General features: G+C 39.1%; 2 protein-coding genes across 6 annotated transcripts in view; one reads left to right on the top strand and one right to left on the bottom strand.

Moving 5' to 3' along the window:
* The window catches only part of Fra10ac1 (FRA10AC1 homolog (human)), a 36,154-nt gene extending 25,405 nt beyond the window's left edge, over positions 1–10,749 (top strand). For 3 of the 4 annotated variants that reach the window (XM_006527335.4, NM_001081075.2, XM_006527334.2), the window contains exons 12-14: positions 3,491–3,529; positions 9,319–9,397; positions 10,426–10,749. In XM_006527335.4, coding sequence (XP_006527398.1) covers positions 3,491–3,529; positions 9,319–9,397; positions 10,426–10,468 — 161 coding nt within the window. In that variant the 3' untranslated portion in view covers positions 10,469–10,749. The remainder of the gene's footprint in view (positions 1–3,490; positions 3,530–9,318; positions 9,398–10,425) is intronic. The other variant, XM_017318291.2, reaches the window with a different exon arrangement.
* Positions 10,750–15,270: 4,521 nt separating this feature from the next.
* The window catches only part of Pde6c (phosphodiesterase 6C, cGMP specific, cone, alpha prime), a 51,175-nt gene continuing 49,616 nt past the window's right edge, over positions 15,271–16,829 (bottom strand). For both annotated transcript variants that reach the window (NM_033614.2, NM_001170959.1), the window contains one exon: positions 15,271–15,548. In NM_033614.2, the coding sequence (NP_291092.1) occupies positions 15,487–15,548 (62 nt within the window). In that variant the 3' untranslated portion in view covers positions 15,271–15,486. The remainder of the gene's footprint in view (positions 15,549–16,829) is intronic.

Genomic DNA, 16,829 nt, shown 5'->3' with positions numbered 1-16,829 from the left:
TATTCATAACAGTCAGATGAGAATTTGAAGGCTTTCTCAGACTGTAAAGCAGTTTTTCAGTCTGTCATTCAATCTAAAATCTTGATTATAGTAGCTGCCTTATAGGATTATGAGAAAAATTGAGATCGTTTATTTAGCAATTTGACTAATGCCCGCCGTGTAATTCATTATTAAGAAGGTTTCTTCTAGTTGCTTTTTCGCACCAGGAGGTAATCAGATACAACTTTTACTCAATTTAACCCAATGCTAATATAAGATCTGGACAGGAGAGGGCCCCCTTGCTCTAGATAGGAAGATACTTGGCTCAGGTGCATTCTTTTGTGCATTTTTTTTTTTCCTTCTTGCATATCACAATGGCCATGCAGTTCAAGTATATAGTATAAAATGTCACTGAATTGGAATGGCTGGTTAGTAGACGTATTATTCTGTTGTTTATTGAGAGCTGGCATTTGAAGCTGAAAGCCTTTTTATGTCTATCTTATTTCCTAACTCCACAATAAGTCTCAATAAGTATGGCAATCTCAATTTAATTCTGAGTTTTAAATTTAAATCTGAGTTTAAAATTTTGTATTTATTCTAATATGCTGTAACAGTAATAAGGCATTTGAAATTTTGGTTATGTCCATTATTAAATTAATAATATTGTTATCTTCTTAACGGTAATCATACCATGTAATCATGGCTTATTATAAATTAAGGAAGAGCTCATCTCTACCTAGACCTTTTTAATTTGAAATAATCTTTAATAATGACTAAACATCTAGACAGTTGGCACTCCTGGTTCTATCCCTAGTCATCCCTTGCCCCTTTGTGTGAGACTGTGTATTCTATAGCTTCATCGTTACCCCATAGAAAGTGCTAAGTAAGTGAATGGCTGGGTGGACAGCTGAGTGCCACATGGCAGAATGAGAAAACTAAGACAAGTCAATAGCTTGTGTTTGAAGAGTGGTTTTGCTTTCGCAAGAAAGGAAGAACTAAATACTTGGACAAAGGCTCTCTATCTCCTCTCCCCATTTCCCTCGGAGCAGCCTCACCCTCACTTTTCACTTGAGCTCAGTTGGAAAGGCCCTTCTTAACAACGTCTGTCTCACTTCTCCAACCCAGCTTAGATCCCTAGGGTACATCCTGAGTACCCTGTACTTGTTTAGAGATGCACAGGACCCTGGAAATCATTCATTTTCTGTGAGAGAAGGGATTACGTAGCTGTTTAACTCACCCCCAATTCCTAAGACCATAGGCATTTATTTAGTAGATATTAGTGAGTGGAATCAGTGAATTCATTCATTTTTCTAATAGTTGAAGAAACTCCAGAAATCAATCCTAAACATAATCAAAAAGATGTTGTAGAATTTTGCTTTTCAAACTATGATGCTCTGTTGTAAGCAGCTCTAAATTGGTCTGAAGTTACTGTCTGAAGCCCCTGTGATTTGTGGGTCCTCACACACAGACAAGTGTGCAAGAGCCTCTGCCCTGTGGCGTGTGGTGGTTCTGACTGCTTCAGCATTTCCGGGAAGAGGAGCCCACTCATCCCACAGTCGCCTTCCCGTCAGATGGTGCCAGCAGGTTTCCCTGGACAAACTACACCTTCCCACTTTGGGCCTACTTATATCAATGGGTTTGCAGAGTAAACCTAACCTTTCCACCTACTTTTTAAATTTTTTTTTTTTAAGATTTATTTATTTTATTTATCTGAGTACACTGATGGTTGTGAGCCACCATGAAGTTGCTGGGAATTGAACTCAGAACCTCTGAAAGAACAGTCAGTGCTCTTAACCGCTGAGCCATCTTTGCAGCCTCCACCCACTTTTTAAAAGCCCATTGAACACCTGTACTTCTTGTATCCCCTTTGGCCTCTAAAAGACTAAAACTTAGGCTTCTCCAGCCTCTCATCCAGTTTTGTTGGGTGGCTATTTTGTCATCTGTGCTTTTACTACCCCCCAGAAATCTCTCTCATGAGGGCTCTGTAGAGTGGTGTGTGTGTATATATATATATATACACACACACACACACATACACATATATAATATATAATTAATATATACTAATATATTAATACATATAATAATTAATATAATATATTAATTAATAAATATATAATTAATACTCATAATATATTAATTAATTAATATATTAATACATATAATATATAATAAATATATAATATATAATATATAATAGTGTATGTGTATATGTATGTGTATGTGTATGTGTATGTGTATATGTATATGTATATGTATATGTATATGTATATGTATATAGCTGGGTGGTAGCAGCACAAGCCTTTAATCCTAGCACCTGGGAGGTACTGAAAGGCAGATCTCTCTGAGTTTGAGGCCAGCCTGGTTTACAGAGCAAGTTCCAGGACAGCCAGGGCTACACAAAGAAACCCTTCTCTCAAAAAACATATATATATACACACACACACACACATATATGTGTATATATATATATACACATACACACACACGTGTGTATATGTATATACATATATATGTTATTTACTTATAAAATATATAACGTTTAATTATATAAATATAATTTAACTAATATAATATAATTAAATATAATAAACATTGTTTAAGTATATCAATATATGTAATATAAATATCTTAATATAAATATGTATAAAATATAAAATACACTATATTATTCTATAATATATATACCAATAGATGTTCTGTACTTTTTGCTTTTTGTCTCCCTCAATAACTATTGCAGAGATGAAATTTTTATTTTTTTGACAAAATAATGCCTTGTGATTGTGGACAAGGTTGGCTGGGAATGTGGCTCAGTGGGAGAGCACGTGTTTGCATGCTATATGGAAGGAGGAAGCCCTAACTCCTCGCTACCTCCATTTCTACTTGTATATGACCTTGAAAAAAGTCTGGAGAATAGATTTCTGTACACTGTGCAGTGGGAGGGCTGAGCATCTCTGCAAAGTAAAGGAAGTGTATTAGTGTTGCTGTTGTTACTGTCATCATTATTTGCAGCCTTTGAAGAGTTGTTTAAGCCATGTAAGACTGTTCATAGGCTTTCAGTTTTTAAGTTCTATGTTAGCTATCAGCTGTCCCAGGCTCTATGAACAAATAAGATGATCACTGTCTAAAAGGACCTAATATTTTAATTGAGGAAATAAAACTAAGAGACCTGAAAGTAGTAAAAGGCTTTTCCCCCTTTTTCTTTTTTTCTTTCTTTCTTTCTCCCTTCCTCCCTCCCTCCCTCCCTCCCTCCCTCTCTTTCTTTCTTTCTTTCTTTCTTTCTTTCTTTCTTTCTTTCTTTCTTTCTTTCTTCCTTCCTTCCTTCCTTCCTTCCTTCCTTTCTTTCTTTCTTTCTTTCTCTTTCCCTCTTTCTTTCTTTCCTTTGTTTTTTTTTTTTGTTTGTTTGTTTGTTCTGAGAGCATACGAAAATTTGTGAAGAATTTATAGCTTTAGCTACAACTGTCAATACCATCCAAAGATGATGCTTGGTAAAACAGTGTTTTCTTTTCAGGACATTCATCCTCAAAGAAGTCAGAAGATTCTAGAAACAGTAAGTACCAAGCATTTATCATTAGAAATGTATAGATTCAAAGCACTTGCAATTTGGGTTTTTTTTTATTTGTATCCTGCTGTGATGTGAATTATATTTATTATACCATGAGAAGAACCATAAAGGACAAAAAGTAAATATTTATTGACTTTTTACAATTTTATTGTAAACTATTTACTTTTTTACAATTAAAAGTCTTATTTTAATTATAGAAAGCATCAGAAGTGATTTTCAGTAAACTTGCTGAGTGTGCATTTCAGTTTCACACTGTACGGTGTGCAGGAAGAGAAGGGGGTAAGGTTGGACTGGGGAAGGGAAGGCAGGTAGGACTTAAAGAAAGCTCAGGAGTCTGGTGGCCTGTGCTGCCTTGGACGGGACACACAGTGCAGTTCTCGTGTGGTTCCCCTGCCAGAAGCCCTTGCTCTGAGTGGTGCGTTCACCACTTCCTCCCAAACACTTATTTTACTGGAAGATTGCTACAAAGTCTTATTTCCCATGAAATGCTTCCCCGAGTTTTCACAGTGACTTACAAAAGTACACAGGTTGTTTTAAAATTAGTGACATAGGAATACTGGGAAACAAGGTGGAATTGCAGTATAAAGGTAGAAGCAAGATGTATTCCTTTACCAAAGCATGTCACATGACTGTCGCTGTTCTCCCCACAGCCAAAGCACAATGACTAATGCTCTTTTGAAATAATAAAGAGACTGTAGCGCTTATTTAATGTTTTCTGGCAGCTTTGAGAGAAATCTCCTGTAGGATTAGAAAAGGGGCATGCTTTTTTTTTTTTTTTCTAATATCTGTCTGTGGTAGAAATAAACTACTTTTGGGTTTTAAATTGTAAAGGTTTCTTTTTACTATTTTTAAATTATATCTGTGAGTATATCTACTCTAGTGCAGGTGCCATTGAAGTGCACACATGAGCCATGGCTGCCTTGGAGCTTGTCTTAGTCAGGGTTTTACTGCTGTGAACAGACACCATGACCAAGGCAAGTCTTATAAAAAAACAACATTTAATTGGGGCTGGCTTACAGGTTCAGAGGTTCAGTCCATTATCATCAAGGTGGGAACATGGCAGTATCCAGGCAGGCATGGTGCAGGAGGAGCTGAGAGTTCTATGCCTTCATCCAAAGGCTGCTAGTGGAAGACTGACTTCCAGGCAACTAGGGTGAGGATCTTATACCCACACCCACAGTGACACACCCTTTCCAACCAGGTCACGCCTATTCCAACAAGGCCACACCTTCAGATGGTGCCACTACCTGGTCCAAGGACATACAAACCATCACATTGGATATACAAACCATCACAGAGCTGCAGTTGTAGACTGGCGAGCTGCTGCATGTGGCTGCTGGAAACCAGCGTAGGTTCTCTGAAAGAGCAGTATTCACCCCTTACCACTGAGCCATCTCTCCACTGCTATGCCTCCCCCTCCGTTTTGAAAAGATTATTTTTTTTTAAATTGTAATGTACATATTTATTTTGAGACAAGTTCAAGCTATTCTTGACTTTGCAATCCGTGTGTCTCACTGTCCAAATTTCTAGCATTACAGGCAAATGCCATCAGGGCTATTAAGTAGATGCCCTGAGAACCAGAGAGCTCAAGGAAATTATTCAAGGCTAAATAGTTAATGTTAAAGATAGGCTTAGAGACAAGTTTATAATCCCCAACTCAGTGCTGTTTTGCTCTTACTACCAATAACTGTTCACTATTGGTGAGTCAAATGAAAGCCTATAGTCAAATTGTTTATATTGTAATGAGATAGATAGATAGATAGATAGATAGATAGATAGATAGATAGATAGATAGAGAGAGAGAGAGAGAGAGAGATAGGTAGATAGATAGATAGAAGGAAGGATAGATGGATCCATCTTAAATGATTGGTCCATGTCTTGCTTCTTTTGTAGAAGGGGTATAAACAGGCCAGGCCAGCTTTATTGAATTATTGTCAAAAGAGAAGATATATACAAAAAGTCTGTCTCACACAAAGGAAGTCCTTGATAACCTGTAGCTCTGTTGCAATGCCAGCAAAAAGAAAAATGCCAGACATTAAACAGTCTGTATTTGCTCTCTGAATTGATCAGATCAAAAGTTAATACCTGACCATTTATTATGGTTATTAGAGACATTCGCCATTCTTCAGTTGAATGAGTTTTTAGTTATCATATAACATCCACAAAATGTAAGCATTTGGGAAAACCTGAAGCATTAAGCACCACACACTAAGGAGAGCTTTGAAGGCTGAAGCAGATCAGACACCGAGCAGCCGGTATGGTACAAGTACTGAAGTTGTGCCATGGGAAGAATGTTGGCGAACTATCGATGTTTAGTTTGGAGAAAGGTGGAGGATACGAGGAGGCGAGCGTGAGGGTGAGGACATAAAACTTGGAGGTGTTTGGAGGCTGTTACTCGATGGGAGAAGTATCTTTGGTGATTGGTTCATGGAGTCTGTAGATAAAAAGAACCTGAAAACACATTTTGTCCTCGATTTAAGGGAAACTGTCCCTTGGAATTCTCTGACAAATGGAAGTGAACTGTCTCAGGAGACAGATTGGATGTGGCTTGTTATCACAAGTACCATGGTGACTGGGTTCATCTGCAGGCAGAGCTGGATGAGCAGGCCCAAGAGACCAGTAGCACAGCAGGCCGCGGCTCAGCAGATCCAGGCTGGTGCTGCCAAGCCTGAAGACCTGATTTGACCCTTGGGACTCACGTGTCCAATGCGTGACCTGCACACACGCATTGTAGCATGTTCGCATTATATCACACACATAAATGTGAAGAGAAGAAAATAACTAATTCTTGCCCATAACCACTGCAGACTTGACAGTGAGGCTGTAAGAGGGCCGTTGTGTATAGACCACTCTACCTGTCTGTCATTCCGTAGTGGGACTCTTTCACCCCTGGCAGATGGTTGTAGTGGTAACTGTTAGTAGTGACTCCCGTCCTCAGGGTATCAAGAAGTTTTACTCATAGAGTGGAAGGAACTCTACAGATCATTTAGTCTATTCCTATAGATTTGATTCTCTGAGGTAATTTGACCACTTTTCCAATGGATACTCTGTCAGAGGGATTTATTTTAAGATGATTTAACTTTTTAAAAGTAAAATTTCATTATCTGGTATTAGAAAATTGATGTGCTGCTGGGCTGGGGCAATAGTCCATTTGGTACAGTGCTTCCGTGAAAGCAAGAGATACTGAATTGAGTTCTCAGAGCCCACTTTAAAAACTGGGACAAGGTCAGCTCAGTGAGTGAAAGCGCTTGCCACCAAACTTGACAGCTTAATCCCTGAACCCACGTGGGAGTGGGATAGAACTGATTTCCATAGCTTCTTGTCTAGCCTCCATACTGTGTCCTGCATGAGCACCCCTGCATGAGCATGCACATATATAAAAATAAGTGTATGATAAATGTCCAGGTATAGTTGCACACATTTTCAATCTTAGGGCTGGGAAGGCAGAGACAGGCAGATCTCTGGGTTTGTGTCAGGCAGCCTCACCTGTTTAGTAAGTTCAGGGCCAGTGAAAGACCCCTTCTGTGGACAGTACCCAAGGAACAACACTAGAAGTTGACCTTTGTCCTTCATGTATACACGCACACACTATACTTATGCATACCACACACAGACAGATAGACTCATACAAAGGAAATTAGTGTAGAAAAGCTGACTTGTGGAAAGTATTCTTAAGAGGGAACAGAGTGAACACCAGAGCTGTTTGCAGTGTAAGATTTTACAATCAACTGCTTGTTTTTAAAGGCCATGTAGGTTCTGTTCTCTGACGGCTGGACAGTAATGCCATATAGAGAACTTCATTAGGCATAATTGGGTTTTCTGTTCTTTCTTATCTCAGCAAGTGGAAGATTTTATTCTTTCTTGTGTTATCAGTTCAAGACACTGGGAACTGTGTTGATGGCTGTCACAGAGCAGGAATCTTCCTCTAAGACTTTATAGTTTCATCATCATGTGTACATAGCTCATTAGACAGCACCCTCCCCCTGCTATTTGTTAAAGTTGGTGCCACAACAGGTTCAGTTAGGATCAAAGTTCAGGCATACACATTGATTCAAAGATCAGAGTCCAGCAGGTAAAAGGCTAGAACCACCGTGGCAAATCAATGCGGCTTTATTTTTGTCCTGTGCTGAACTGAGGGACGTTCTGTACTGGCAAGCCAAATCCGAGTTAAGTCAGAACTCTAGTGGTAACTCTCCAAGGCAATTAGCTCTTATTACGTCATTCTTGAAGTAGCATCTTTTCTTTTAATCCTATGGACGTTGTGTAAGTTAAGGTTTGTAAAGAGCACACTGTGTTAGGATGAGCACATCAAGATGTTCTCTTACATTTGAAAGAGTATTTGTCAAACATTTGGAAAAATAATGCTTATTACTTTAGAAAAACTTATTCTGAGAAGAGGAGGCCTTCTCAGACATTGTTTGGAAGAATGGAAACTCTCTAACCTTTCTTCTGGAGGAAAACCTGACCCTGTAACTGGGTTAGAGCACATGTGGTGGCCAATGATGCTGCTTTTGGAATTTGATATTTTATTTGGAATAGATAAGCTCCTCAGATAAACATGGGCAGAAATGCACACTGTTCACCAAGAAAAACAGCGTGGTGGACTGTGTGCCCGCCCACTGTGGAGCTCTTGCTAGCATGTTTAAGATCCTGGGTTTAATCACCAGACTGCTCCCCACCCACCCTCACCCCCAATAAAAATAAAAATGGGAAATACAGCCTAAATCCCCACCAATCAGAAATTAACGATTGGTTAATCAAATTCCATATAACAGTTTTTGTTTTGTTTTGTTTTGTTTTGTTTGTTTGTTTAAGGTTTTCACAGGGCTAGATAGATGGCTCTGTGGCTAAAGCACATATTGGCCTTGGAGAGGATCCAAGTTCAGTTCTAGCGCCTTCATTGGGAGATCTGACACCTCAGCCCTCTGCAAACACCTGTACATACATATGCATCATTCAAAACAAAGATAAATCCTAGAAAGAAATCTCATTATAAAAGCTTTGACATATTTATACGTATTGTCAAGGAGAACTGTCTCTGCTATCTCAAATCCTTTATAGTTACAGTTATGCACAGTATAATCTTAATTTAAATATATATATATATATATGAATGATACCTTTTTAAAGACCAACCACACTTAAAAAGTGACTGTATTACCTGTGGCCTGGGGTAACTTTTCCTTAGGACTTTAAACATTTCCAAATTGCTTTTATTTTAGACAGTGGCAGTATGTATTACCTATAAAATCAGTAAAGATAATATATTCCTATTTTTAAAATATAACAAAATAGACCTCACATGAATTATCTAAACTCAACTAAAATTTATTCAATATTGGATAAAGTAGTATCAGGCAGACAAACTATTCCATGATGTAATTACATTAGTAAGTGGCTCATCTCCAGTGAAAACCCTTAGCCTACAGGAACTAATCTTGAGTGTAGGTCCTAATACATATATGTTCTTTACAAAATTCTTCATTTCTGTTGTATGGCCAAGGAAATAATTAAACCAGCTGCTATTTTAGTGTAACATGGGGAAGTTGTTCATTAGATATTACTTGCATTCACTTTTTGATGAGGCTCTGGTGTTTTTCATATTGTTTAATTTTTTAAAATTTATGGTATCTTGAGGAATAAGTTAAATTTTGTGGAATCATAGAAGTTGAAGCTAAAATACTGCTAAATTCATGGTTAATTTAATTGCACTGGTAAACGATTCAGAATGCGTTATGTTAAAACAATGACGACATTTCCTTGTCAATGAGCAGGAAACGCTGAGGAGGAAGACAGTGCTTCAGACTCTGAGCTCTGGAAGGGTCCGCTGCCAGAGACAGATGAGAAGTCCCAGTAAGTGCTCATTCGCAGGTGCTCCATCCTGGCCTCAGCTTAGCATCTGTGGGTACTGCCGTTCTTGATAGCAGTTGATGAAAATATTTAATGCCATGGATGTTGATTTAGTGCCAAAGTCTCCCTATCCTGGTAAGGTGCAAGTTTATTACCAGTCATTGTTTGGGGATGCAAGCAGCCAGTATGTGCAGCGTCAGTTCACTTTAACAGGCAGCCCTCTGTTCTTGCCTGGATTCTTTCCGAGACGGCTGCTCAGTCGCATCTTGGACAGCCTGTCCCATGGTGTTAGGATTCTCGTAACCCATTCCAAGGAGCCCCTTGAAGATTTACACAGGTGTAAGGATGCCTTGCCAGCAGCCATCTCAGCCTCCCACCCACAGGTGACCCAGTGCACTTGTTCTCTGCCGCCCTTGACTCCAGAGCCTGAGCTGCTGGCTACTTGAGGCTGGCTGCAAACACTAACGTTATTTAGCACTGGGTACTTCTCACCGTATTTCACAGGTTATACTGAATGTGGCGTCTCCTCAAAGCTCTGCTTTAGATGAAACCTCTATAAACTATAAATAGGTAGCCACTGTTCCCAGACTAATAAAGCACTGTGGCCTGAACAGATGTCCTCACATTCCTGGGAGTAAGACGTGGTTTGTTTTTTAGACATAGTTTCTGTTTCAGGCATTTCTTAAGCAGGTTGTAATTTGAAGTAGTGAACAGAGAAGGTACAAAGTCAACCAGAAAGGCAAAGAGAAGCAATGGTCTTTCACAAAGTACTTCAAAGAAAACTGAGGGGTTTTAAGAGAGGTGAAGTATTCCAGTTTTAATCATTCTGAGCATAGATAGGATTGTTTAGATACTAAGAATTATTTGAATTATGAAAGCCAACTGGTATAAAGAGTGATAGCTAATATACTAGACGAAAATATTTTAATTAGTTTCATATATCACTTAATTTTTTACTCTATTGATTTTTTTAATTTAATTTTCATTGAGTACTCTTGATTATAATCAATATTTGTACTTTTTTTTAATAGGGAAGAAGAATTTGATGATTATTTTCAGGATTTGTTTCTGTGAACTGGGAGAGAGAATCTTATTCCTTGGTGAGGAGATGTACAGAGACACTCGGTGAGTGTGTCCATGCTGTTGAGTCTGGACAGCCACTGGGATAGATCCTTCAGCAGCACGGGACATTTCAGACATTTCCTCCTTTACTTTCGTGGCTGCTCGGCTGCTTATCTAAAACCTGGTTTTGGCTCTAGCTCTACAGTTTATGGTATACTTGTTTCAAGTGTCATTTGAACATGGAGTGATTGTCATTGAGCTGTAAATAAATTATTTAGTGTCTTATTCTAAAATGTCAGAGTCTTTCCTTTCATTAAATAATTGTTATTAACTTATTCTGGAGTGCTCACCAGGCTTCTGGTGTGCATGAGCTGCTATGCTGAGCACTGCTTTGAAGGAGCTATTTTGAAAGTCATTTTACAATCCTTTCTGAACGATCAGAAAGCAGCAAAATTATTGCCAGTGTACCAGTGTTAAATATTGTGTAAAAGTCTCCTTATTGCCTCAAGGTGTTGTTTCTTTATAGTAGTACTTATTTTGAGTAAAAAGAAATACTTGATTTCTGAGGGAAATTATCTGAAACATCCAACATCAAAGTTGGAGTTTCTATAATAGTGGAATTTCTATAGCTAAGCATTCTTACAATGAAATATGTTGATCATTCAATGGTCATCAGAAAATAAGAGTTCTGCAAAATTAAATGGTAACTGGGAAGAGTACACACCATTTATAATAGAATAATATGTTTTGGATTGACAATACAGTTTATGATACGAAGTTCATGTATGAATTTAGATAATTATATAAAATCCCAGCGATCTAGCACAGTGGCCAGTAATGGGAGTCATTTTAAGGAGTCTTTGCAAGTCTAAGGTAATGTTAGACATCAACTCTATAGCTACTTCATGCTATGACTCCGTTCAGTCAGTGATGGTCGCCAGGCCCTTGGTCAGGAGGCTGTGGGGTTCTACTTTTAGATTACAGAGACTCTGAAGCCAAGTGCTTATTAGAGACCTTCATCAGACACGACAGTTGCCTCAATTCAATTGCTAATGACTAAGGGAGGAGAAGTTACTTGAGCTGATTGATATTTTGGAGTTAAGGAAAAAGATCACATAAATCTAAAGAAATAGTTTCTTATTTGGTATCTGAAATAGCAGTGCCTCCAGGAGAGCCTTAAATGAAGTAATGAGACAAAGCATCACTTCACCAGATGGTAGCTCAGTCGCTTCTCATAGCTGTTTCCCATTATGGAAAACATTGGGAGTGCCATTCATTCATATCGACTGAGAACCTACCCTGTGCCAGGCACTGCTGTAGATGCCAAGATAGAGTTCAGAGCAAACCTGGCAAAAAAAAAAAAAAAAACCCTCATGATCTTTATGTCCTAACATGAGAGACTTGTAAAATCAAAACAGGTGGTACTTACTTCTTGTCTGTTTAAAACTAAATCTTACTTGTTTGTTTGCTTTATAATAATTCATTTTCAAAGGCAGAGCTCTCCGACAATTTAAATTCAATTCTGACATTTACTGGCAGCAAGCCATGATGTCACGATATATTCTCACTTCCACATGCTCACCAGAGTTAACCGAGGCTTCTCTCAGGGAGGAAAGGCTGCTGGTGTGTTATCATATCCATCCTCCCACTTACAAGTAACCTTCAATTTCTTGTGGATGCATTAAATTTTCTGTATTGGTATCAGAGATTTCAAACCCAAGTTCATAGTAATCTCTACTTACCCAAAACTGCCTAAGCCCAGATCTCTGATAAACAGGAATATACAGAGAACATTTCTCGATCAGCCTTGCCACAGAGCTTCAAGACAAAACACTTGATTCTTGATGACTTTGAACACCAGAGTAGGCACATTACCACACTGGCTGTGCACTGCCTCTGAGGTTGGCTGTATTGTCCTGGGCCAGGTTCCTGCAGAGCGTAGAGTGGTATTGATCTGACCACTGAGAGTCAGCATGGGAATCCAGGCCTAATGAAGGCCATGAGGAGGTGGCAGACACAAAGGAAAGGACACAAGCCACATGACTCCACCCACCCAAAATGCATTGCTTAAAACTGAATCTTACCAGGGCTGGAGAGATGACTCAGCAGTTAAGAGCATTGGCTGCTCTTCTAGAAGACTTGGGTTCAATTCACAGCATCCACTTGGTAGTTCACAACTGTCTGTAACTCTAGGTGCTTCTTTGCTGTTTGAGTTTGCAGCAAAATGCTGGGTCCTGTTTCATATCCAGTCTGTTAATCTATGTCTTTTTATTGGGGAATTGAGCCCATTGATGGGAGGGAAATTAAGGAATAGTGATTGTTAGTTCCTGTTATTTTTGTTGTTAGAGGTGGAATTATGTTTGTGTGGCTCTCTTCTTTTGGGTTTGTTGAAAGATTACTTTCTTGCTTTTTATAGGGTGTAGTTTCTCTCCTTGTGTTGAAGTTTTCCATCTATTATCCTTTGCAGGGTTGGATTTGTGGAAAGATATCTGTAAATTTGGTTTTGTCATGGAATATCTTGGTTTCTTCATCAATGGTAATTGAGAGTTTTGCTGGGTATAGTAGCCTGAGCTGGCATTTCTGTTCTCTTAGGGTCTGTATGACATTTGCCCAGGATCTTCTAGCTTTCATAGACTCTGTTGAAAAGTCTGGCGTAATTCTGACAGGCCTGCCTTTATATGTTACTTGACCTTTTGCCTTACTGCTTTTAATATTCTTTCTTTGTTTTGTGCATTTGGTGTTTTGACTATTATGTGATGGGAGGAATTTCTTTTCTGGTCCAATCTATTTGGAGTTCTGTAAGCTTCTTGTATGTTCATGGGCATCTCTTTCTTTAGGTTAGGTTAAGTTTTCGTCTATAATTTTGTTGAAGATATTTACTGGCCCTTTAAGTTGGGAATCTTCACGCTCTTCTATACCTATTATCCATAGGTTTGGTCTTCTCATTGTGTCCTGGATTTCCTGGATGTTTTTGGCCTAGCAGCTTTTTGCATTTTGTATTTTCTTTGACTGTTGTGTCAATATATGGTATCTTCTGCACCTGAGATTCTCTCTTGTATCTGTTGGTGATGCTTGCATCAATGACTCCTGGTCTATTTCCTAGGTTTTCTATTTCAAGGATTGTCTCCCTTTGTGATTTCTTTATTGTTTCTATTTACATTTGTAGAACCTGGATGGTTTTGTTCACTTCCTTCACCTGTTTGGTTGTGTTTTTCTGTAAATCTATAAGGGATTTTTCTGTCTCCTCTTTAAGGGCTTCTACCTGTTTACCTTTGTTCTCCTGTATTTCTTTAAGGGAGTTATTTATGTCCTACTTAAAGTCCTCTATCATCATCATGAGATGTGATTTTAAATCAGAGTCTTGCTTTTCTGTTGTGTTGGGGTATCCAGGGCTCGCTGTGGTGCGAGAACTGGATTCTGAAGGTGCCAAGTAGCCTTGGTTTCTGTTCCTTATGTTCTTGTGCTTGCCTCTTGCCATCTGGTTATCTCTGGTTATCTCAGCTGGTCTTGCTGTCTCTGACTGTGGCTTGTCCTCCTGCAAGACTCCATGTCAGCACTCCTGAGAGACCAGTTCTCTCCCAGTGGGATTTGAGTATGGAGAACTGTGGCACAGGATCATCTCCAGGCGCAGATGTAAACTGGAAAGATCCTGTCCCAGGCTGCTCCTCAGTTCCTGTGTCCTGAGGGCTCTGGACTAGTTCCTCTTGGGCCAGGTATTTGAGCAGAAATGCCCAAAAGTAATATTAACTGGTCTTTCTAGACTTCTTTTGAAAATAAGTTTTTGCTCAATTAAATACTCAATTCTGAATATTTATTAACTGATTTAACTATAAAATTATATAGTAGTGTCTTACCAAAATTCTTTCAATAAGAGTAATAGTGTATGTTAAAAGTATTCTTAGTTGTACATAACAAAGTAATTTATTTTAGAGTTTGAAAGGGAGAAGGCATAGGGAAAAAACAGTTTTTTATAAACTGCTAAAAATACTTTGGCCATTGTTTCATTATTAAAGGAGAAAAATAGAAACGAGAGAGTATGTGGATTTCTTTCAACATCGTTTTTTTTTTTTCTTTGTTTCCCATACTGTATATGCATGGCTCATTCTATCCCGTATCTTCTCTGAACATGCTGATGAATGATTTTTAGTTTAGAAAGTAGAGGTATTGATCACAGGTATGAGTGTTATAGGCTGAGACCCTTCCCCTTACCAATCATATTGTAGACTCCTAATCTTTCGTACAGCATGTTGAACATAAGGTCCTTGGAGAGGTAACTATGGCTGAAATGAAGTCTCAGGAGTGAGCCCTAATCCAATAGAGCTTGTGTCCTTATAAGCAAGGGACACAGAGCTGCCTATGTGACAACCCAGGGTAAATGGCCTTCTAAAGAACAAGCATGCCAGTACACTAGTCTCGAACTTCCAGGTTCCAGCACAGGAGTTATGAGGAAATAAATGGCTGTGGTCTAAGCTGCCTGGCATGTGCTACTTGTCATGGCAGTTTCAGCAAATGAGTAGTTAGTGATCTATTTTATACTAGTCCCCAGGCTGCGAGATGGCGCAGCAGTCACGAGCACTTGCTGTCCTCCTTGGGATCACAGAACCCACGTCAGACTGCTCAGTTACCTGTAACTCAAGTTCCTGGGGACCTGGAGCCGCCTTCTGGCCCTCACCAGCACTGAGACACATGTCACATAGACTCAGACACATACATATAAACCACTCTTAATAAATACACACAATATATAAAACTTGTGACTCATTTCAAAATAGCATTTCTTTTTAAAATTTAAAACAAACTCAGAAAATCCATTGTTTTTTGTCATGTTTTGTTTTTACTAAACTTTATTTAGCTCACAGGGTTTCCAGGTCAGCAATGGATAATCTGTGGGTAGTCACATGGCAGAATCTCTGGGGCTCTTCCTCTTCTGTCACTTCTTGGTCACTGGACAGAACTCAATCAAGGAGGCTCTTTTGGATGTTTTTTTTTCGTGGAAACTAAGATGATACTTGAAATACAGACCAGTTAGATTATAACATTAAGCATGTTTTGGACTTTTTGTCTTCGGCGCTGCCTCCTAAATCTGTGGCAGCTAGTGAAAGACCAGAAAAAAGCATCAGGAGTCAGTGTGATACAGTGCTCGTCTTCTTACATCCCTGTGGTATTTGTATCAGATCTATAATAGGGTTTGACTGTTTAAAACCAATTGTTTATTCACAATTGGCTCACTTAAACATCAAACTCATGGGGCTGGAAAGATGGCCCGGCAGTTTAGAGCACTGGCTCTTGCAGAGGTAGTCCTTTATTCTCGGCACCAACATGATGGCTCACAACCATCTGTAACTCCAGTTCCAAGGGATCTGATACCCTCTTTTGACCTCTACCGGCAACAGAAACACACATGGTGCACATACACATGCGGGCAAGGTACTCCTCATATGCTTAAATTGGAGAAAATTTGAAAAATAAAATTCAAGAGCCAGGTGTAGTGACATATGTCTTTAATCCCAGCCCTTGGGAGGCAGAGGCTGGTGGATCTTGGTGAGTTTGAGGCAATAGTGGATTCCAGGACGGTCAAAGCTACATGAGGTCTTGTCTCAAACAACAACAACAAAACCAACAGGTGTGGATACACCTGTAATCCCAGCATCCCAGAAGGCAGGGCCAGGCAGATCTCTGTGAGTTCTATCTGGCTAGCCAAGGATTCATAGTGAGACTCTGTCTCAAAAACAAAATAAAGGTAAATTTGATTAGCAGTTACCCAGTCACAATCTCAGTGTCTGTCTCCTTGAGATTAAACAAAGCTGGAATCTGAGCCACAGGCACAGAACCTGAAGCCTGCAGAGAGCACAGTGGTCTTAATTCCCAATGAATTCTCCAAATAATAGACAAAAGTTAGAAATAAATGTATTCAAGTGTGTACAGTCTGGGGGGCATTGAGGGAGAGGGTGGAATCAAAATAGCCAATGTGAATGATGTCCATGCGTGAAATTCTCAAAGAACTGATAAAAATGCTGTATTAAAGAATGAAGGCTTCCCTCCAATAAACTTACTAAGTAAAGCGTCAGGAGTCACTGCAAAGAGGTGTCAGTATCATCAAATTTCCTTTTCCTAAAAAATTTTCTCCTTATGGACTCACATTCTCATGTGTACGACAACATAACATTAGTCAAAATCACTTCTCATGTATTCCTGGGGTTGCGCTAATCCCTCATTGACTGCAATGCAGCTGGCTGCAGCCTGTGTGCTGTTGGCCAGCCACCTACACTCCCAGCTTCATCTGGTACTTGGGTTTCTGTCCTCTCTTAACTACACATGGACACACTTTTCAATTATTCTGCTACACCAAGCTTATTCCCATGTCAGTAGCTAT

This window comes from Mus musculus, chromosome 19, assembly GCF_000001635.26.
Source record: "Mus musculus strain C57BL/6J chromosome 19, GRCm38.p6 C57BL/6J".
Lineage (NCBI taxonomy): Eukaryota > Metazoa > Chordata > Mammalia > Rodentia > Muridae > Mus > Mus musculus.
Note: the sequence above shows the minus strand (reverse complement) of the source record. Positions and strands in the feature narration are given on the sequence as shown.